At 39.7% G+C, this 23300-nt stretch overlaps 1 protein-coding gene and 1 long non-coding RNA gene across 2 annotated transcripts in view; one reads left to right on the top strand and one right to left on the bottom strand.

Annotated features, from left to right (window-relative positions):
- Positions 1-23300, bottom strand: part of LOC127527313 (uncharacterized) — a 69107-nt gene that overhangs the window by 3313 nt on the left and 42494 nt on the right. Inside the window, exon 2 of the long non-coding RNA XR_007934613.1 lies at positions 22279-22383. This is a non-coding gene — a long non-coding RNA (uncharacterized LOC127527313). The remainder of the gene's footprint in view (positions 1-22278; positions 22384-23300) is intronic.
- Positions 17903-23201, top strand: LOC114648807 (tubulin alpha chain). The gene is made up of 4 exons (XM_028798069.2): positions 17903-18025; positions 21440-21662; positions 21752-21900; positions 21986-23201. Exons 1-4 carry the CDS (start codon positions 18023-18025, stop codon positions 22964-22966), a joined length of 1356 nt encoding a protein of 451 aa, XP_028653902.1. The 5' UTR covers positions 17903-18022; the 3' UTR covers positions 22967-23201.

Below are 23300 nucleotides of genomic sequence, written 5' to 3'. Positions count from 1 at the left end.
TGAATCCGAACACAGGGTCACGGGGGTCTGCCGGAGCCAATCCCAGCCAACACAGGGTGCAAGGCAGGAAACAAACCCCGGGCAGGGCACACACACACACACACACACTCACCAAGCACACTAGGGACAATTTCAGATCACCAATGCACCTAACCTGCATGTCTTTGGACTGTGGGAGGAAACCCACGCAGACACGGGGAGAACATGCAAACTCCACGCAGGGAAGCGAACCCAGGTCTCCTTACTGCGAGGCAGCAGCTCTACCACTGCGTCACCGTGCCGCCCTAAAGTTTTTCAATTAATTATTTTTCTTTATAAGAATAGTTGTGTGGTTTAATATGGAGTAAAAATGAGAAACCCTAAGATTTCCATATTTGTAATGTAATTTGGATCAAAAGAAGAGAAACATAACTCTCAAGTTACAAACAGCTTCAGGTCAGAAAAGAGGAAAATAACTCAAAAATGTTTACAATTCAATGTGAAGACTTGACCCTGTTTCATGTCACAGAGGGTCTTCCAGTTTTAATAACTTTATGTGCAGTTCTTCTTCTGATTCTATGTTCACTTTATTCCTGTATTTATATTTAAAAATGGATAAAGGTAAGCAAACATGGCTAACTACATGCATGAAACAATAACTTTCCACTCTTGATTAATATGAATCAACATTGAAATGAAAATGAAAGTTTATGTATGTTTATTTTGTTCTTAATAATTAATATTAGTCTATGTTCCACACTGTATAGTCTTCTGCATTAATCTGTAAAACTGCTCTGAAAATAATAGTTGGCCAAACAAGGTCAGCAAAATGAAATATATGTTGAACTTCAAATTTGTAATGCATATTCGAAATCCCTCTCTGTAACCTGTGTGTTATTAATTTATTACTTTTTCATCACTCTTGCCAGAAACTTTGTCCCTGTTTTACCTGGCCCCTCATTTTCATTGTCATTTTTGTATGTTCTTTGGTGTACCACTTGATTAACACATTACAGGTTGAGAACTGTAGGCCTGCTTCACAGAGAATACTACACTGTGTAAAGCAGTGGTTCCCAAACTCGATCCTGGGGACCCACTATGGCTGCAGGTTTTTGTTCCAACCAGATTCACAATCGGTGATAATAATCGATAACAACTGATCTCATTTAATCAGCTGGTCTTTTTAACTCTTCTCTTATTCTGCATTCAGAAAAACACAACACTATGGTTTTTACATTTATAAGACATTTAGAAATATTTCTATGTGGTTTAAGTAGAAATAAATAAATAAATAGAAATAACTCTCTTTTGTTGTTTTTGTATTATTTTCCCCTTTTCCTGTGTAGTTTGCTCCCTTCATTTAACCCTAATAGTGACACCAGCACAATAGACACCTGGGATGATGAAAGCAGCAACGACTTCCGTGTCAGGTTAGTAAATAATAAATTAAATAACCAGAACACCTGGAAAAGCAGAATGAAAATTAGGTTGAAAATGCTATATATATATATATATATATATATATATATATATATATATATATCCCATATAACTGCTTATTACATTTTAATAAAAATCTGCCAAACTTACTTTGTAATTTCTACATTGACTCAAAAACACAGAAACTGGGAAATAACGACTCACTTAATGGCTAAGAGTCCAATGAAATACGGAAGTTTGTTGGAACAAAAATTTGCAGCCACAGCAGGTCGCCAGGACCGAGTTTGGGAAGCACTGGTGTAAAGTATTAAAACACCACACAGATATGGTATGTTATCAGGCCATTCAGTAGGCTGAAGTTTACCAATCTATTTTCCATATCACATTTTTTTCTTTTCTGGTCAGTCTCACAGCATGTCAGAAACTATCCAGTCATGGATGGTGGGAAACTGCTAATATAGTCACATTTACTTAGCAATTCCATGATTGCTTTAGTTTCCTATTTATGATTTGCACTGATTTTTCTGGAAGTAAATATTTAACAATATTTTAGCAAATAAGCACGTGTTTTGCATGTTTTGAGCATATAACTGGATAACTGACTTATGGATTATGCAATATGAGTAACGAAAGTTTTTTTTTTTCCTTTTTCCAATGGACATCATTTGTCGTTGTACAGCATTAGTCACAGTTGGCTTCACAAAACCTTTTTCTCTCCATTCTGCATTAACACATGAGAAAAAAAATAATACTTGGCCAACACTACAAACTACATGTGGTATGTAACACAGAAAAAAAATGGGGTGGAGTATTAATTTAAGGTTACCAATACACGTATATTTGGCATGTGGGCTGAAAACTTCAAAATCTGGTGAAAAACTCACATAAACACTCAGAGAACATGCGGGTATGTTGGGGTTCTTGAAGTAAATAAGATAGTACTTTATTTTCTGCTAACCATTTATCACATTTATTATTAAAACAAAAAGCAATTACATTTTAGTTTTCTTCTCAAATTCCACGTATCTATTAATCATCATCAACATCGTTACACTTTTCATAGTGAAGATCATTGTTGCAACATGTTAAACTGGACTGACCAGGGCACTGTCCTCATCAGTGTTCTCCAACACCTCCTGAGAGTTTTCCAAATGCTCCCAGACTAGCGATATTATATAAAGCCCGTAGCATAATCTGGACGTATCCTTCAGGCTTCTCACAGTAGGCTGTGCCTAACTATAGGAGGTGTCCAGGCAGCATTCTAATTTTCATGCCCAATCTTTTCTACTCTACTTGATTGTATGGAATGTTACTTGCTTTTAGTAAAGTTAGTTAAAATATTGTGAATTTCCCCTTGGGATTAATAAAGTATCTATCTATCTATCTATCTATCTATCTATCTATCTATCTATCTATCTATCTATCTATCTATCTATCTATCTATCTATCTATCTATCTATCTATCTAAAAATAAAAATAATGCCCAAACCACCTTAACTGACTGTTCTCAATCCCGAGAAATAGTAGTTCTACTCTGAGGTCCTCCTTGATTTCTAAGATACACATTCTATCACAAAGAGTGAACCCAGGAGCTAATTATCCATCCATCCATTATCCAACCCGCTATATCCTAACTACAGGGTCATGGGTGTCTGCTGGAGCCAATCCCAGCCAACACAGGGTGCAAGGCAGGAAACAAATCCCGGGCAGGGCGCCAGCCCACCACAGGGCACACAGACCCACACACCAAGCACACAGTAGGGACAATTTAGGGTCGCCAATGCGCCTAACCTTTATGTCTTTGGACTGTGAGAGGAAACCAGAGTACCTGGAGGAAACCCACGAGACACGGGGAGAACATGCAAACTCCACGCAGGGAGGACCCGGGAAGCGAACCCAGGTCTCCTTACTGCTGATTAGCCAGGGAAAAACAAAGGAGTACTCTTGAGAAAGCAGGGACATTACTGGGAAAAATACAAGAATCATATCCACAATGATTTTAATGGCAAAACCGAGAAGAAAATCTTTTCACAAAGTTATAGTCTGATATCCGAAATACTGCTTTTAGTATCTTTTTTTAAACTAACCTAAAGAAAAGGTTTATTTTTTTACACATACAGTTTTATCCACCAAGAAATGGTGGATTGTGTGAAAGCTGTCATATTTATACCGATAGTTGTTGACATCATCAGTAGTGGCAATCATGGTCATGTGATGGTAAATAAAATGGCGTTACAGAAATAAAGAAAAAGAAAAATCGCAAAATAAATCAATGTAATCAGATGAAATGAAAAAAGTAAAAGTTATAAATAACACTGAATTCTTTACAGAGCTCAAAAGATCCAAAAGAAGACACCAAACGAAGTAGAAAAATTTTTTAAAAGAAACAGATATAAAAAGAAATATGCCTTGCTGGTGATGTTCTTAATGGTATTGAACACATAAAAAATGTTGCTTCCAGGCACTAGTTGACAAAGCATCACGTTTGCTTATGAGATGGTTTCTTTCCTTGATGTTGGTTTATGATAAGTAAATCTGGCAAATTAACATGATGATTGATTTTAGCTAAAAAGATACATTAGCATGGCTGACAATAATGATGTTGAAGATGATGATGATGATGAACTTTCCTTTATGGAATTTCTTTAAGATGCTCACTATGTTGTTCATGCAATAGTCTACTCTTTGTAATATTTTCCTAATTACTAAGAATTATGCCAGTTCTTCTAATACTGAAACATGCATTTATTTCATTTGAACTTATATGAAACTAGGGGACTCTGTAAAAAATAGTAAAACATAATAAATTGAAAGAAAATTATGTTTCATGTTGCGTTAGAGGTATTCGTTGCATTATACGTTTTCGTTATCTTTGGCTTTGAAATTAACACACAGATACTTTTTAAACTTACACTTTTACTGTAAAACCTCAGTAAAAACAATTTGGAATTAACTTTTTGTCAATATCGCATTTTTGATTCCGTGTTTGGAGTTACATCGTGACAGTGCAACGTATAACTGCTCGTGAGTGAATATCGTTTTTTCTCTCTAATAAATAAACCGACTTTTTCAAATGTTTGTCCCTGTGATTTGTTAATTGTCATAGCAAAAGCTATTCTAACGGGAAACTGTAAACATTTTAATACGAATGGCATATCAAGATCTCCTTTGGTGTCTAATGTTATCTGCGGAAGATGAACTACATTACCTTTCTTGTCACCTGTTAAAATTTTACATGTCAGAATTGTTGGACCAATTTTGAATACAACTAATCTTGTCTTATTGCATAGCCCATCACTCATACATAAATTATGTAATAACATTACGATACATCCTTCTTTCAACAGTAATTCGGCTGGTGGAAGAACGGACGGTGTTGACGGTTGTAGATATTCTACGGGATATTGTAAGTTGATGTTTTCATCTTCCACACCATCACCACCAACTGTTTCAGTATAGTCTATTGATACACATTTAACCAATTTGCCGTGTAACCGATTAACAATTTTCGTATTAATTCGTTTGACTTCATCGTTTCTCTGTGCTAGGATTGCCCGTGTACTCATTTCTTCTGTTGATAACCCTTCGGGATGAAATTCTTCATTATAAGTCTTCTTTTATTGGGAACTTAAAGTGAGGAAAACGTAAACATTTATAAGAGCTGAGAACGCAGGAACTGTGTCTGTCAAAAGCATTCACATGAATGAGAGTAGGGCTGCACGATAACAGAAAAAATGACTATCACGATTATTTTGCTCAAAATTTTTATCACGATTAATAATGACGATTATTTCTTTGGTAAATGAAGTCTGTGACCAAAGCAGTGTAGCCTCGGCCAGTTATTCACAGATGCTGCCCTAATCATATTAGCTGCGTTGTCCGTTGTGATGCACACAAGTCTTTCTTCCACCAAGCCCCAAGCGGACATCGCTTCTTTGAGGCCCACTGCAATAAACTCCGCTGTATGGTCTTGTGGGAAAAACGAAGTTTGCAAAAGCTTGCTTTTCATCTCAAACTCGCTGTCAATAAAATGAACTGTCAAGCTCAAATACGGTTCCGCAGTTCTGCTTGACCATAAGTCGGTCGTGGCAGCAAAATATTCAAGGCTGAGCCTGAGAATTTCTCTTTCTATTTCTTTTCGGCATTTCGCATACAGCGAGGGCAGCGCAACATTGGAAAAATGGTTGCGTGAGGGAATGCTATATCTTTTATCAAGTGTTGCGATCATTTTTTTAAACCCCTCACTGCTCACGGTGGTTATTGGACACATATCCTTGGCTATATGGTACGTGATCACCTCTGTTATTTCCCGGTGTCTTTGCGAGCTCGGCAGATATGGTATTGCGTTGAACAATGTCCCTGATATTGTTGTCTGTGTTGTGGATGGCTGGTCATTTTTTGTTGTTGCTGTTTGTGCCTTCAGTCGTTGAAATTCTTGATAGTGTACTTTGTGGTGGCTTTTAAGGTGGTTGATGAGGTTTGTTGTGTTACCTTGGGACGTTTGGACGGAACAGGAGCAAAGTTTGCACAAGACTCGTACCTGATCAACATCACATTCCTCGAAATCGAAATAGTTCCAGACAACTGAGTATGACCCCTTTTTAGGAACTAACGATCGCACTTCTGCACCTTCCTCACGTTGCTCCGCCATCATATATTTATTCTGACTGACTGTTATTGCTGCTATTAACTTCTACTGCTTCAGAAAGCGCTTGCAATCTAGACGCAGTAACGTCATAGTGACGCAGTCCAATCCGTAAACTCAGCCCATAAAAAACAGTTTGGTCTTTATACTGTAAAATCGCGACGATATTTATTAACTGATCGTGGATCATAAATATCGTTATCATGAGAAAAAAAAGATTAATCGTGCAGCCCTAAATGAGAGGTGAGAGGACCGTGGGTGTGGGCCGTTAACCGTAAATGGTTGAGAGGAGGTCGGGACTTGAAAAAATCTCTTGGCAACAGTCTCGTCTCAAGATTTTCTTTTATAGTAGAGAGACATGCCTTTTTTGATTGGATCAATGCATTACTTATGTTTTTTAATATAAGAAAAGGTAAATTAAGTCGATAAGCTAATTAATTTGCAATTTTTTCTTCTGTTATCAAATAGGTTGGTATCCACTATTCAAGTTAAGACAAAGGGTTTTAAATGTATTTTGCAAAATTACTCTTTAATCTAATAAAATGGCCTTAGATTTCACCTAGTGAGGATGACAATTGAACCTGAAAAGAATCCTACTCTGCTACGAACCAAACGTGGAGGGAATTGGCAAATTCCAATGACCTCCTCCAATACGCATGCCAGGCCAAAGAACTAGTCCACTACTTCAGAGCCAGGACAGAATCCACATTGCTCCTACTGTATTGTAACAAGGCTAAAATTCCACGGCAGGAATCTTATCTCAAAAATGTATCTGCTTACCCTACATAGGACCTTGCAGCAGAGGAGACACCCAACTGCCAGGCACAGCCAACCATCATTTCAAGGCCCTGGTGCATGCTGTCCCAATAGGGCTCCCAATCTGAGCCTCACCTCGCACCTTCTTTCTCCTGCTGCCTCTCCCCGTACTTGTGCAAAAGCGAGCTCCGGGTCACTCCAGTCACAACAAGCCACTCAGCTGGAGTGGCCTTCTTCATCCCCGGATCATCTGCTCTAAGATCCCCTGTCTCCCTCCACTCTCAGGCTTTAACCTCTGTCTCTCTCCATTTCTCTCGCGAATCTCTATCTGTTCTATCCCCTTCTCCTGTGTAGGCTCCTATTTATCTCTTCTGTATAATCGGGTTCAGGCATGACACACTGCCCCCTCCAAGGCTGCCTCCACACATGTATGCTGTGCATTTGGCCAAGCACCCCAATCAACCACGGAACGAAGCAAGCTTGTGCATACCCACACCCGACTGGAGGCCAACACATGATTTTTTCATTTAAAACTTGCTCGAAACTACGGACCACTTATCGCAGGTTCAAGTATAAGATAGATTCTCCATTCTACTACCTAACCATAGGCTTTTCCAGGAAAGATGAGCAGTGGGATCCCACTGAAAACAGAATACACCCTCTTTTCATCCTTTTGAAAATGGACACCCAAGCCCACACCACACTGAAGAGACATGTTACCTAAAACACCACAACAATATCCTTGTCTTTCAGCATATCCAGTTGGATTTTAGTGAACCATGTGGCTTTGCTACTACAGAGCTTTTTAATCAATGTAGGTGATTCTCATCCACTGAGGCAACCTCAACTTCTAAACACTGAGGTTAGGAATTTCTCAAAGCTCACCTTCCACTTCTTGTCAATATCGTTAGTTGAAATCAATGTTTCATCACCCTTACTGATAGCAGACTGGGCAACATTCCATCTACCCTTCCTGAATGTCAGGTAGTTTTTACTGAACCCTTTTGAGGCCGCCTTAAAGTCATTGTCTATGGTTTCACCTTACTTTGCTCAAACAAAGGTCTTTACTTCGGCCACTAATGCTGCTGCCTCCTTTTTGCTCTGTCTGTACCTCTCTCAGACCCTTCAGTTAACATTACATGTAAGACTTAATTTTTGTTCAGTGAGTGAAGTGCTAAGTTGTGTTGTACATAAGTAATCAATGTGATTCATGGTGATGGTGATAAATACTCCAAAAAAGCAAGATGTACATGCATGATTTATAAAAAATCAACCAATGGATTGCTTAAAAGGGCTCTATTCTATAGACCCCAGTGTAGAACTGAAAGGTTCAAGCTGCATATGTACACACATGAGCAAAGGTATGATGGGAACACTGCAGGGTCTTTGAGCCTGGCCAAGCAACCTGGAAACAGGCCAGAGATGCCAGACACAAAGAAAATTTCACATATTCCAAAAGAAAAAAATTTCTAGACAACAAATTTCATTTAGCATATCATGGAACATTGGAAAAATTGATAGTATGGTTTGCTAGAAACAATTTATGTAAAATCATTGAGAAAAGTTTACCACTTACTTCATTTGTGCACCACTGGGAGATTGGGGGGTAGTGCCCCACTTAGCCCTAAATGTACAGTAGATGTGCCACTGCTTACAAGAAACCTTATAAGAAATCTTGTTTCCATATATGCCTCTGATTATGTACAATCCATGGCTAGCACAGAAGTTCGGTTAAAATTGAGAAATCTGTTTCCAGTACAAACGCTGCACGTAGAGGTGAAACAGACTATATGTCTAGCATTTTTCGGCCTTCCACATGACGTCTAGGTCTTTTTCTGTCAGAAACATTATGGCCCATATCTTAAGGGTCTGTTTCCATTACCAAGTCCTAGTATGCCCAGATTCATTCCACTCTTGCCTGTCACCAAATGACAGTCTGACTTTCACCCATCATCTTGTGAATGGCAAACTCTTATTGTGTCTCCACGCAGCTTATTTTTTAACTGAGACCAGTTGGGCTACAAGGGTCACCCGGACACTAGACTGTCAAACAAACATCAGTCCAAGGCTTGTCTCTAGGAATGGGTCTCAGTTATCCCTGTTCTAAGCAAGAATATTTTGGGGTTGACCTAGACCAGCGGTTCTCAGAAGTAACAAAAAAGGGGGCGCGAATGTTGCCATATGTGGCGTAATTTTGCTATTCGTTGGAAAATTTTACACTTGTAGCGGTGTATCGGCAGCAAAAAATATAGGAATACATTTTAGTAGGGTTTCAAAAAAACGTTAGGGGGGCGCGATTAAAACTGTTACGAAAACTCGGGTCGTAAATACTTAAAGATTGAGAAACGCTGACCTAGACAATCTTCAGAACTCAGCAAATACCTGTAAAATGCAGTTTAATGAAGAAAAGTCCAGAGTGCTACACATGGGCAAAAGGAACTTCAATTATAATTACAAGATGGAAGACCCTCTCATAAAGGAAGTAACCTCTGAAAAGGATTTAGAGGTATGTGTTGACACAACATCTTCATTGAGTAAGCAATGCACAGAAGCAATATAAAGGCAAATAAAATGTTAGGTTAGGTTATATCATAAAACTGCAGAATTTAAGTCAAGGAAAGTTATGCTCACACTATATAATGCACTAGTAAGACTGCATTTGGAGTATTGCATGCAGCTCTTGGCACCACGGTACAAGAAAGACATAGCGGCACTAGAAACTGTGCAGAGGAAAGTTAACCAGGTGTACCCCAGGAATTAAGGACATGTCCAATTCTGAAAGACTCAGAGAATTAAACCTGTTCAGTCTTGAACAGAGGAGACTGCATGGAGGGCCTAATCCAAATATTTAAAATCCTCAAAGCCATTAATAAAGTAGATCCAGCAATATTCTTTCAGTTTAAGGGTGAATAACGTACTTTAGGACATCAGTGGAAATTAAGGATAAACACATTTAAAACTGAAACCAACACTTTTATACAGAGAGTTGATGGAATCTGGAACAAACTACCAAGACTTGTAGTTGAAGCAGAAACCTTGACAACCTTTAAAAAGTATCTGGATGAGATATTGGGACAGGTTAGCTGTTAGTTAAACAAACAGACTTGATGGTCTGAATTGTCTCCACTTGTTTGTCAAATTTATTATGTTCTTATGGATTTAATTGGAACTTTCATGATGTCCATTTATGAATTGTTCTTTGTCTTGCATCTCCTTTTGGAGCATTTCGCCTTGGGTAACACTGACAGAAACAATAAAGTGTTAAGCATGATTAAGGCACATTCGATTCCCCATGCCAAGGTCATAATCCTAGAATGTCCATTCCACAGAGATAATATTATTTATGCTAGATCAGTGCTATAGCTGCAGTAATTGTATTTTAAAATTTCACATGATTTTTTTTTTCAGTAAGATGCCAACTTCCCCCAAATCCTTATCAGTAAAAAAAAATATTTTGGTTTGTGAGTAGGCAGAGAAAAGGCAGTTTGAACATAGAATTGCTTTCATTTCTCATTTGGCAAGTATGCAACAGTACATAAATTAAAAGACATTCTCTCGGTTGGTTTTAGCAGTTTAAACATTTATGTACTGTGTCAATACAAATATTTTGAATGCAAATTCAGTAAGTATGTTTTATGACTGTTATCTCGGTTACTTAATGTTTTCTAGTCAAGCAAAAGCAATACCTCTGAAATCAAGTTTATAAAATATTTAGTACTAGTCTTGTAATAGGTTACCACTAAAAGCAACATCATCGTGCATTATATTCTTGTGGTATCACTTTAACTTCTTCATTATTAACAAGGCTGCACCCAGGCAGCACGAAAATGCCCTTAAACTAGCAGGAGCAGCTTGTGGGAGACTTAAAGGGCTGGGGGATGGTCATTTTAAGTCTTCTAAAAAACAAGGAAAGGGTTGGTAGTAGAGGTCACACTTTCAGACAGCTTGACTGGTGACAACATCCCAGGATAAACACTACATTGTAGAAATGGAACATCCACTGATTACTAAGATGCCTTGGAGTGCACTGACTGCAGAAAGCCACTCTGTTTCTTCTATCCTTCCCTATATAGAAGGGGTATATACAGTACAACAATGGAAAAATACAAAAGTGCCAAAAAATACAAAGAACTTTAACAAACTGTAAATAAGTCGAATGTGTTATGTATCTTTTAGTAGTATTTATATTGCTGTATATATAATCTCAGTCATAATACAAGCACTGACCCATGATCAGATCAACTTACAAAGTTTTTAATGTTTCCCCTATCTTCAAAGCAGTTATCTTCATGTATGTTTCTTCAAATATAAGACTGTCTCAGTGATGACCTGGCAATTTATGTATATTTGGAAACACTGCAGAGAATTAAGTTTGTCAGGGCACTCCCTTCTCCCAGCTGGGTACAAGCACCTGTCACTGAGACCTGATCACACAACATTTCCATGTAGTGAAACAGCTGAAACTGCCAAACCCCTGTTTGGTCATCTGGTCATTGCCATGTACTGTAGGTTTACATGGGCAGGTTTACATGCCATTTGTTTACTCAAATAACTAGCACTCCTTACACACTGCTACTTGGCATGCTTTACATTAGGCACAGGGGTAAGAACATCTATCTATCTATCTATCTATCTATCTATCTATCTATCTATCTATCTATCTATCTATCTATCTATCTATCTATCTATCTATCTATCTATCTTTAAGTACATATTTCTGGGGTTGTTGGAGGAAAATTAAACTCTGTGGAGGCAATTTACACATGTGGCAAGATGATTTGACATCAGTTTTCAGCACTGATTATAAAATGTAGTTTTTCATTTGGAATTCATAATATTGCAGTTATTACCAAGGTTGAGGGAAGTTTTCTCAAACTGTCATACAGTTCATATTTGAGTGTCACAACATCTCTTAATATTATACCCGTATATTAGGTATCAAAAGAATTCTTTGATTTAATGCCTAGATTTACTTGGAGGCAGTAGTCAGTGGAGGCCTTAGGTCATTCACACAATTCACATGACTAATCTATTTCACCATTAAAATAAAGATGGGTTCCATGCAACAGACTGGCGAGGCTGGAGGCACATGACAAGCTGGGACATAGTGGCAGTAACAATCTGCATTGTCAAGACATGGATATTTGGAGTTGTCGGGACAGCAAGGGTCAGTCTGTAACAAATATATAATGCCTTATTAACTCATTTAGCAGTACTTGAAAATTTCACTAGTGATACAATTTGATTTGCACCCACCCACCCACCTACCTACCTACTTAACTAACTGTATACCTACCCCTACATCCACACACAGTAACTTTTGATTTCTTGATAAAGTCATTTACCTGCTTCGTCTTTAAGATGTTGACCCAGACTTGATCCAGTTCTGTTCAGTATCTACATGTTTGCAGAAGAATACTTGATTTACTATCATGTTCCACTTGCATCAATCATGCCTTCACTTCTTCTCATTTGAATTACTGCACTGGTTTCAGTGGTCTTCCTGAATAAAGAAGGCTGCTTCTCCTTAAATACTTACTGTGCCTAGTACCCCAGCTGCATGATTAAGTGGCCATATTTCTTTAGACTCAATATTTAGAAGACAACGTACTGTAGATAATAAGGAAAACTACCACAAAACCGAATGAGAACTACTACAGAACTCTGAACAGAATACATAATAGCAAAATGTTTAAAAAACAGCACAATATTTAAAAAGTTCTATATAAGCAGATCAAAACCAAAACCACAATAAAGAAAATTATATTTAAATAAAAACAGACTGATTAAAAAAATGAAAAACATACACACACCAGGGATGTATCAGAATCCAATTAGGAACCAGAACACAGAAGGTAAACACGAATGTCCAAGCTGCCAGCTTACTTCTGCTGGTAACTTAAACAGCTCTGGGGTGGTATCCCTGCTGCAGTATCAGGGGGCACTGCCCATTTAGGCTCAACTTATAAAACACAAGGATCATACAGGAAAGGACTCATAAATACATGATTAAAGTAAAATAACAATCATAATAATAATAATTATTGACACAAAATAAAATACACACAAAAGAAAAGTAAAACATATTCTGGAACAAACTATATCACAACATCAAAGACAATAAACTAAATGAATTAAAAGACAAAAAAACTCGATCCTGTTATGATTCTGTATGTTGGCATATTTTTGTATACTTGATTAAGCCTTTTTAATTAACAGTTATTTCCAAGTTTGTCTTTTTATGGCGCTGGACCTGATTTTATAGTTTATTATTGTAAAAGTGTTGTCAGTTATTAGAAACTATTTTGCATCATTTTTGCTGCCATTTTGTTTTATCCTGGTTGCCGCTTTATTGTGAGTCAGCCATTAGGATGCAGCGACAGTTGCTGTGGTACGCGGTCCCAGAATTTATGAGGTTAACATCATCAATGCATAGGGTGTGACACTGTGCGAGTCTGTGGATATCAAACAAAAACATTGTTTGTGTGTTAGTTGTGCTGTTAAGATTTCCCAGTTCTGACTTTCCCTTTCATTTCTCTTACTAATATTTTTGCGTTTATATTTTGGTATTATGTTCAATAGGAATGATCTGGTTTCAATTTTCTGCTTGTTTACGATTACTCTAATAGTCATCCCTTTACACATGGTAGCCTTTCCTGCTCACTGCTAATAGAGCCAGGGATCAAATCCTGGCTAAACCATAATAGACTCAACCATGGCTGTTTAGAATATCTTAATGCTAACCTACTCCTATGAACATTCAGTTAAGGTTTTGTAGCTTACTTTGTGGATATTTGGAAGCTCATCCCTGGATTTCATTAATTCCTGTGATTTATTATATATTTGAAATACCTTGTATTGTACATTGTTAGAACCATATCCTGTTATTTTGTAAAGTGTATTTATGATGTGGTCTGTATAAGATGCAAAATAAACTGAAGACCAATGGTAATATATTTTTAAAAACCTAAGCTTGTTAGGAACAGCCTGGTGGTACAGTGGGTAGTGGTACCACTTCACAGATCCAGCATCCTGGGTTTGAATTCTCATCGTCTGTGGGGAGTCTGCACATTCTCTCTGTTTACCACTCACATCCACAAAGACGTGCAAATTACATTAATTGGTAAGTACAAGTATGTGTATGAGCAGGCCCTACAATAGATTGACATAATTTGCGGGGCTGTTTCCTGCCTTGTGCTCAGTGCTACCAAAATAGGCTGTTGCCCCCCACAACCCCGAACTGGATTGAAAGATTTTGGGAATGTTATGTTAAATCTGTTGGGCAGTGCAGAGGTAGAGTAGTTAGCAGTGCTACTGCTACATAGATCCAACATTTTGGGTTCATCTCCCATACTTGTCTATGTGGAGTTGCACATTTTCTCTATCCACTTTAAAAAAGGACAAGTGTCTGTGTGTGTGTCTGTGTGTCCATCCAGTAGCTAAGTCTCTTTTATATGTCATTTGGTATGGGATTTTGTAGAAGGAATGTTAATGTACAGTATGCACCAGCTCAGCCATCGGGATAACAGAATCATTTATGTTTCTGGGCACTGTGCTGTCACAAAACCTTAACATGGGACAATAACATCACATGCTTTATTAAGAAAGCCCATCAGAATGTTTTTTTTGTGTCAGCTAAAGAAAATCTCCCTCAGGCAATATTGGTCCAATTCTACATGGCCATCATCAAGTCCATTCTAACCTAATCTATAGCTGTCTGGTTTGGTGCTGCCTCTGTTCAGGCTAAGGCCAATCTGCAGAGCATCATCGGAGCCTATGAAAGGATCATAGCCTGTAACTTACTTCACATTCAAGTCCTACATGAGTCCAAGGTAACTAAGAGTGTCACAAAGATCATTGCTGATCTGACTCACACAGGGCATCAAAGATTTCCTTCTGGTAAATTGCTTTGGGCAATGAAAGCTAAAACAACATCTCACCTAAAAGTTTTTTTTCCACATGCAGTTATACTTACTAGTCAGGTCTCAGCTTCTTCTCAGTATCTATGTATACCTGCGCACTAGACTACCTGGACATTTTAATTCTGCTATTTCTTTATTGATTTGTATTGCCCTTGTATGCTGCATCATATTTTATCATTTTAAGTTTTGTATTTTTTGTTGTACTTGTATGTTGCACCAGATCTATCAAGACAAAGTCCTAGGACACATTAGCATGCCTGGCCAATAAAGTGAATTCTGATTCACCCTGGAGGGTGCATGGAAGTTTGCCCAACCAGTCTACATGTGTTTTGTGGATTTGGAAAAGGCGTCCGATCCTCGAGTCGTGTCCCTCTGGGAATTCTGTGGGGGGTGCCCCGGAAGTATGGGGTACCGGACACCCTGATAAGGGCTGTTCAGTCCCTGTACAACCAGTGTCAGAGTTGGTCCGCATTGCCGGCAGTAAGTCAAACCCATTTCCAGTGAGAGTTGGACTCAGCCAGGGATGCCCTTATTTGTCACCGATTCTGTTCATAACTTTTGTGGACAGAATTTCTAGGGGCAGCCAGGGCATTAAGGGGTCCGGTTTGGTGGGCTCAGGATTGGGTCACTGCTTTTTGCAGATGATGTTGTCCTCTCTCTAGATCGGTTCGCAGCCGAGTGTGAAGCGGCTGGGATGGGAATCAGCACCTCCAAATCCGAGACCATGATCCTCAGCCGGAAAATGGAGGAGTGCCCTCTCAGGGTTGGGAGTGAGATCCTGCCCCAAGTGGAGGAGTTCAAGTATTTCGGGGTCTTGTTCACGAGTGAGGGGAGAATAGAGCGGGAGATCGACATGTGGATCGGTGCGGCATCCGCAGTGATACGGGCTTCGCATCGGTCTGTCGTGGTGAAAAAGGAACTGAGCCGCAAGGCAAGGCTCACAATATACCAGTCAATCTATGTTCCTCCCCTCAACTATGGTCATGAGCTATGGGTAGTGACCGAAAGAACGAGATAGCGAATACAAGCGGCTGAAATGAGCTTCTTCCACAGGGTGTCTGGGCTTTCCCTTAAAGATAGGGTGAGAAGCTCAGTTATTCGGGAGGAGCTCAGAGTAGAGCCACTGCTCCTCCGCATCGAGAGGAGTCAGATGAGGTGGCTCGGGCATCTGATCAGGATGCCTCCTGGACGCCACCCTGGTGAGGTGTTCCGGGCACATCTAACCGGGAGGAGGCCCCAGGGAAGACCCAGGACATGCTGGAGGGACTATGACGCTCGGCTGGCCTGGGAACGCCTTGGGATTCCTCCGGAAGAGCTAGAAGAAGTGGCCGGGGAGAGGGAAGTGTGGGTATCTCTGCTCAAGCTGCTGCCCCTGCGACCCGATCTCGAATAAGCGGAAGAGGATGGATGGATGGATGATTCTGATTCTGATCTGTTGGAGTGAAAGATGTAACGCGTTTTATTAGTACATGCATTACAAACATTTGGTATGGAATGTATAAACCTCCCAAATCCCCATATTTGTGTTGGTTAATTTCACTTGCAAGTCTGCAGTACTGTATATTGGCGGTCTGTGTAGGAGTGTGCAAGAGTGGGTACTGCAGTGGAGTAGCGTCATGTGCATGAAAGATTCCTACCTTGTAACCATTGCTGCCAGGATAGGCACCAGTCCCCTATGATCCTAAATTAGATTAACAGTAAGGCTGAGAATGTTATGTTATATAATCTGGTTGAAGTTTAATTGAATACATTATATGGTTTTGTCACTGTCTATGCAAAGCTTGCACTGTCATCCTGTATCTGTGTGCATTGTCTATTTGTACTCTGATTTCCACCCTTCATTAATGTGCAGTTAGGTCAACTGGCAGCTCTAAACTGACTCTTCGATTGTGTGTGTTTGTGTGTGTGTTTGTTTCAGTGTGCCCCGTGATGGATTATACAGTATACCATCCAAAATTTTTTTCCTCTTCTGTATCTTATACTGTAAGAATAGACAGTAGCTCCCTGTGACTCTGTTTTTGACTAACCAAGATAATTTGCTTTACTGAATGGCACAGTGATGCAGTCTTCCCATCTCACGACTGTGAAGACAACTCTGAATTTCCAACCAAAATTCAAAGAGGGACATGTGTAGATAAGTGTCCTGTTTTGCTCTGTTTGCTCCTCTAAGGTTTGTTCTGGCATTACACCAATACAGAAGAAATAGTTTCTGTTTCCACATGACTCTGTGATGGAAATAACAGGTTTTACAAATTCTGGCATGAAGGTTACTATTTTTCTGAGTTGTGGAGACTGCTGTGCCACATTAGACCGTTCCTGCTCCAAGCTGGCACCAGTATAATCTTTTAGTTAATAAGTACAGAAACACAGAGACAAACAACTGGCCATGGTGGAAAACACATCTACACTGGACTGCTTAAGTCACTGAAAGAGGTTTTTATTCAAGATGTTTGCTTCTGCTGATCTGGCTGCTCAGAAGGCTTTGTCTGTAAAGATCTTCTGCAGTGCGGCTTGCCTGCTAATCCTCTGCAGCAGACCCATGTACTCAGAACTCTGAGTTAAGAAGCAGGAGGAAATGGGAGTATTCACTAGGAATGTATTGTTTCACAATGAGCCTGTTGTCTATAACATTATCCCCACAACCCCTCTAATCTCAGACATTCAATATGAATCTGAAGACCTTGTACCAGGTGAGAGCTCCTGCTGGAATGTTGATTGAATTGCTTACTTTGGTTGTGCTTGTAAGAATACATTAGTAAAAAGCAAATACCTAATATCAATCTGCCCACCCTTTTCTTGAAGTAATTTTTATTAGGTGTTGTGCAAATATTTGGAGATGTGTGTATGTGCAGAAAAAAACACATTAAATAATAAATCCCAATTAATAACAAAACAATTTAAAAACAATATTAATACGCTTAGTATAAATCCCTTTCTGCTGCACTAGTGGATCTCAAGAATTAAAAGCTGATCTTCTAATCGTAAAGGAATACTGGGGGTCACTGCAGCATGTCTGTCGTCAGTACAATTGGTTCCCAGCCTGTGTCTTGTCACGGAGGTTGCACATAACAGACATGCACCTTATGCTCCAATTGGCGACTTGGCATCTCATTAACATAATATATTAATATATTCTCACTGAGGTGCTACAAATGCGATCGCAGCGCCCTCCCACCGCCATTCAGTTACTTTGATCGACTCTTAGCTGTCGAGTTGAGTAACGCTATTTTAATTTTATATCGCTTCTGCACCGCTTCCTAAACACCAAGCCGCTTCTAAAATGGTGAGTTGCAGCCTTTTCGTCATTCTGCGTTTTTATTGATTCTCAAGGAATGGTCGAAAACAGCTGGTCGGGACGGGATGCGGAGAGTCACTGGGACCGAGTATGCGCAGGGGGTGGGAGCTGCTTGTCAAATTGCCGTTACATTGATGGAGAATTGACGCGTTAACTCTGCTGGTATCCACCAAAGTAACTACAGCATTGGCCATCCGTAGCCGTTTCTCTTCTAATACCGAAAGCGGATTAAGAGAGATTTACCGCAGCGCTAAAGTCGGGACAGCTTTCTAACCCTCAACTCCCTCCCTGATCGATCTTCATTTTCCTTCCGCAATGCGTGTTTTCCCGCCCAGCGCGCAAAGCGGTCCCCGAGCATCCCGAGCGCGCGGCTTCTGCTCCGCCTGCCTTCCTTCGCATATGGCAAGGCATCGTTGTTAGCCAATCACTAGGAAAAGTCGACTTACGTGGCAGAGTGACCGAGTACAGGCTTCGCGACTTTATAGGCAAGTGTTACTGGGTGTGGTGGAGCTTTTGAGTGTGCTCTACAGTGCGAGGAGCCGTCCTAAAAGCCTTGAGCCATGATTAAGATTTTTTTCCCTTCAAATAATTGTGATAGTTATGCCGCAACGTGATGAAACTGATTAAGATGAAAAGAACTCAGGGAAGCAGAATTGAAAGAAGAAATACGAAGACTTACACCACTCTGGTTAAATGGTAACTCTTAACAACTCCCTGCAGCATAGTTTAAATTCATACCATTTGCTAAAATACGGGGTTTAGACAGGTTGCTATTTTTAGAATTGCTTACCGAAAGTACCCGGACAGGCAGTGAAGTGTGGCTCGTGACTGCCCCTTCTGGCTTATTACATATTCACAATCTCCACTGGAGCGTTCCGTAAAATGAAACCGGAGTCTGAAATTCAACTATAATCTGGTGACCTGAGTTTAAGGAAGGTGGACAGTTTGGATTTTCAGGTTGTGTAACTTAAATGTAAAGTTTTCATGGTTTTCTGGCTTCCTTTGCACCCGAACAATGACCTAAACTATGCTATTACTGTATATGGATTGGGAACCCGACCACGCCGAAATTGTTAATGCCTTGCTCCATCCGCTGCATGGACTAGCTTTTCCTCACCGTGAATCTCTCATGGAAGCATCAGCTTTAAAGATAACTTACGTTGACGTGTTCGAGGCCTGGTGCCCTGCCTTACTGCAACAGTTGCTAAGTGGACCTGGCATGTCTTCCTCCAGGTTATTGATTCAGGTTGTCCAAGTGTGGCAGTTCTCCCAGCCAGTGATGTGATGTGAATATCAGTGTATTTATTTGAGTAGTGGGGTGCAATAGGACAGTCAGTTTGGAATATTACATAAATCATTACTGCAAATCAATCATAAATTAAACTTTTTGTGAATAATACAGTAATAAGTAAAATACAGATATTAACAATTAGTTAAGTGCTGATTGAGAGCTGCCTGCCTTCAGTAGATCTACATACATCTGCTAGAAAAAAAATCAGATTAATTTCCATGTGTGTTCCTAGTTCCATGCCACTTTCTCTTAGATTTTAAAAAATATTTATATATTTCTGCATTAGACAGCTTTTGCTGCATTGTGTTGCCCAGCTTTTCAGATAAATGTGTCTATCCAGTAACATATAAAATGCCATATTGAATTATTATCTGATTTCAGTTATTTTACAGCTGTTAGATTACTGAGTACAGTACCACAGTAGTTCAGTGGCTAGTTGCCGCATGGTCTTAAAGACCTGCCTTTGTGCTCTGTTAGGTCATTGGCTATATGCATAGCGCTTGCAAATTCCACTCTTTTTTGCCTGGGTTTTCTCTGGGAATTCCAGTTTCCTCCTTCTTTGTAAAGTGATACAGATTAGACTAATTGGTGGCTTTAAAATGGTTCAGTATGAGTGTGTGTGTGTGTGATGGTTTGGTATATTATGCAGAGTTGGTTCCATCTGTATGTTGCTGGGATAAGTTGCAATACCCTGTCACCATGTAATGGGGAAAGGTCCTTAAACTGAAGAGAAAGTGATCATTAGTAAACTCGCCTAGTATACTGTTTAACCATGGTTAAAAAAAAAAACAAAAAACAGGAACTAAAGCCTGGTCTCTATACATTTGCATTTCTTTAGTCATGTCCTCATGTGTTGGACTAAATGAATCATTGTTCTCCACCAATGAGGAGAGCTAGTGGTTATGAATCACTTCAAATTAGTATTTTAAGTATCCACATTGGGGAAACTGGGAGCAGATGGTGGCAAATCGTATAAATATAATTTTGTTTAGTCAGAGTTACAAAGATGTTATCATTTTTTATTTTTGGACTAAGTCATATGGTGAGGCTTTCTATCAAGTGTTAAATTGCCATCAGAGTTGGACGATTAAAAAAAAAAAAAAAACTGGTTCATCCCAGTAATGGCTTCTTTGTCCAGCCTGTTGGCGATGAAATTTAAGAGTGAGAATTGCTGCCTTATGAATACTAATAAGAAATTCTCTCTTTAATTCTTTCTGGTTAGATTTACAGAAAATTCAACCATTGCCACTTCTAGCATGGTGCTTTTAGTACTGTCGTTTACATATTTCTGTTTTGAGACTGGTTTCTCAATATGTGATACACACTAAACATTTTGATGGCAATGGTCAAGCTGTTAGGTATGAAACCTATTCCCTCTCTCACTTGCTGCAGAATAAGCACAAGACTTGGAGCAGGCAGGTTTTTCCCATTACATAAGTTTGCACAGTTCTAAAAGAAAATACATTTGTGGAAAAGATTCCACACATGCACTTTTAAATTACTTTTAGGCTGAATTTTACATCACATGTGATTTATTATAAATTGTTGTTATCATCTACATGCCCTTAGCTGGCTTTTAGGGATACAAAAGCAGAACTGTAACCAGATGTACTTGAGTAAAGAAATAAAATGTTATCACATTTATTTATCTATATTTTATAGTGATATAATGTAACCTCTCCAGTGGCTGTCCTAAAGTATTTTATTTTTTGTATAACAGTCAAGTTATACAAGTGTCTGTTCTTAGTAATAAACACAGAATTACCTCTCCTGAGGATTCTTACTTACTGCCTATCCTAGAGTACCATGCAGCAGTTTTGTATATAATTCTGGAACAAATATCACAGAAAAACCAAGGTAGCTGACCAGGAGATATTCTATCCCAGTACGACACATGCTGGTTAATAAATCTATCTTCTAATTAAAGTCCATTTGAAAATATTGTGAAAATTGGTACATCCTTGGGAGCAATGGGAATGGACATTCTTATTAATGAAAGTTGATTTGATAGTATTGCTTTCTTGGTCTACCGTGATTAGAACTGAATAATATTTGTTACACTTGATGTTTTAATACTGAACTCAGTGTCTTCTCTTTCTTGACCTCTGTAGCGTGAATGCATCTCCATCCATGTTGGACAGGCTGGTGTCCAGATCGGCAATGCCTGTTGGGAGTTGTACTGCTTGGAGCATGGCATCCAGCCAGATGGGCAGATGCCTAGTGATAAAACCATTGGAGGAGGAGATGACTCCTTTAACACTTTCTTCAGTGAGACAGGAGCTGGAAAACATGTCCCCAGGGCAGTGTTTGTGGATCTGGAGCCAACAGTAATTGGTAAGTCAAGTTAGTTACTGAGGAAAATCTCTGGGACCCTAGTTTTCTTGCCTCAATGTATCTTAACGGTCATTTTCTCTGCTTCACAGATGAGGTGCGTACAGGAACCTACAGGCAGCTTTTTCACCCAGAGCAGTTAATCACTGGGAAAGAAGATGCAGCCAACAATTATGCTAGAGGGCATTACACTATCGGCAAAGAGATCATTGATTTGGTGTTGGACAGGATTCGCAAACTGGTTAGTTTCTTTAATACTGTATTTTCTCTATTGGTTTCTCATTGTATACTATACAGGAGTATAATTCTAAGCTTTTTCTTTATAGGCTGACCAGTGCACAGGTCTCCAGGGTTTCCTTGTCTTCCACAGTTTTGGTGGTGGCACTGGGTCTGGTTTCACTTCATTGCTGATGGAACGTCTCTCTGTTGACTACGGGAAGAAATCTAAGCTGGAATTCTCCATCTATCCTGCTCCTCAAGTATCCACAGCAGTTGTGGAGCCCTATAATTCCATCCTGACCACCCACACCACTCTTGAGCACTCAGATTGTGCCTTCATGGTAGACAATGAAGCCATCTATGACATTTGCCGCAGGAACCTTGACATTGAGCGCCCCACCTACACCAATCTGAATCGACTCATCAGCCAAATTGTGTCATCCATCACAGCTTCTCTGCGCTTTGATGGGGCACTGAATGTTGATCTGACAGAGTTCCAGACCAACTTGGTGCCCTACCCTCGTATCCACTTCCCCCTAGCTACCTATGCCCCAGTCATTTCTGCTGAGAAAGCCTATCACGAGCAGCTTTCAGTGTCTGAGATCACTAATGCTTGCTTTGAGCCAGCCAACCAGATGGTCAAATGTGACCCTCGCCATGGCAAATACATGGCCTGCTGCCTGCTATACCGTGGTGACGTTGTGCCCAAAGATGTCAACGCTGCTATTGCTACAATCAAAACAAAACGCACTATCCAATTTGTGGACTGGTGTCCTACTGGTTTCAAGGTGGGCATCAACTATCAGCCCCCTACTGTAGTACCTGGGGGTGATCTTGCAAAAGTTCAGAGGGCAGTGTGCATGTTAAGCAACACGACTGCTATTGCTGAGGCTTGGGCACGTCTTGATCACAAATTTGACTTAATGTACGCCAAGCGTGCTTTTGTCCACTGGTATGTTGGGGAAGGTATGGAGGAAGGGGAGTTCTCTGAGGCACGTGAAGACATGGCCGCCTTGGAGAAAGACTACGAGGAAGTAGGGGTTGATTCAATTGAAGGAGAGGGTGAGGAGGAGGGAGAGGAGTATTAAAGTTAATTAGTTGTGTTTTTAGTGATCGTTTAGCCCACCTGCATTTTCTCACACTAGTGAGTGTTTGTTTCATCTGCAGTCTGGCATAGTCATTAAATCTGAAAGGGTGAGAAATCTGTGTTTGGGGAAATGCATCTTTATAAGATTGTGATTCCTTTAACCTTGTGGCGAGTGACTATCTTACTTTTGCCTGGTTTGTCTGTTATTTAAAATAAATTCATTGGAAGGCATTAAACTCTGTTGGTGTCCTGAATGTTTATTCTTTGAGGCAGGTTTTGTGTTCACCAAGTCAGTTTCTAACAGTTTAACTTTGGTGTGAGGAGTGTGCTTTATA

The sequence above is a fragment of the Erpetoichthys calabaricus genome, chromosome 3 (genome assembly GCF_900747795.2).
Source record: "Erpetoichthys calabaricus chromosome 3, fErpCal1.3, whole genome shotgun sequence".
NCBI lineage: Eukaryota > Metazoa > Chordata > Cladistia > Polypteriformes > Polypteridae > Erpetoichthys > Erpetoichthys calabaricus.
Note: the sequence above shows the minus strand (reverse complement) of the source record. Positions and strands in the feature narration are given on the sequence as shown.

Coding starts and splice junctions, on each gene's coding strand:
- LOC114648807 (XM_028798069.2), top strand. Junction 21,663..21,751: donor TCTGGAGCCAACAGTAATTG/GTAAGTCAAGTT, acceptor TCTGCTTCACAG/ATGAGGTGCGTACAGGAACC. Junction 21,901..21,985: donor TGGACAGGATTCGCAAACTG/GTTAGTTTCTTT, acceptor TTTTCTTTATAG/GCTGACCAGTGCACAGGTCT.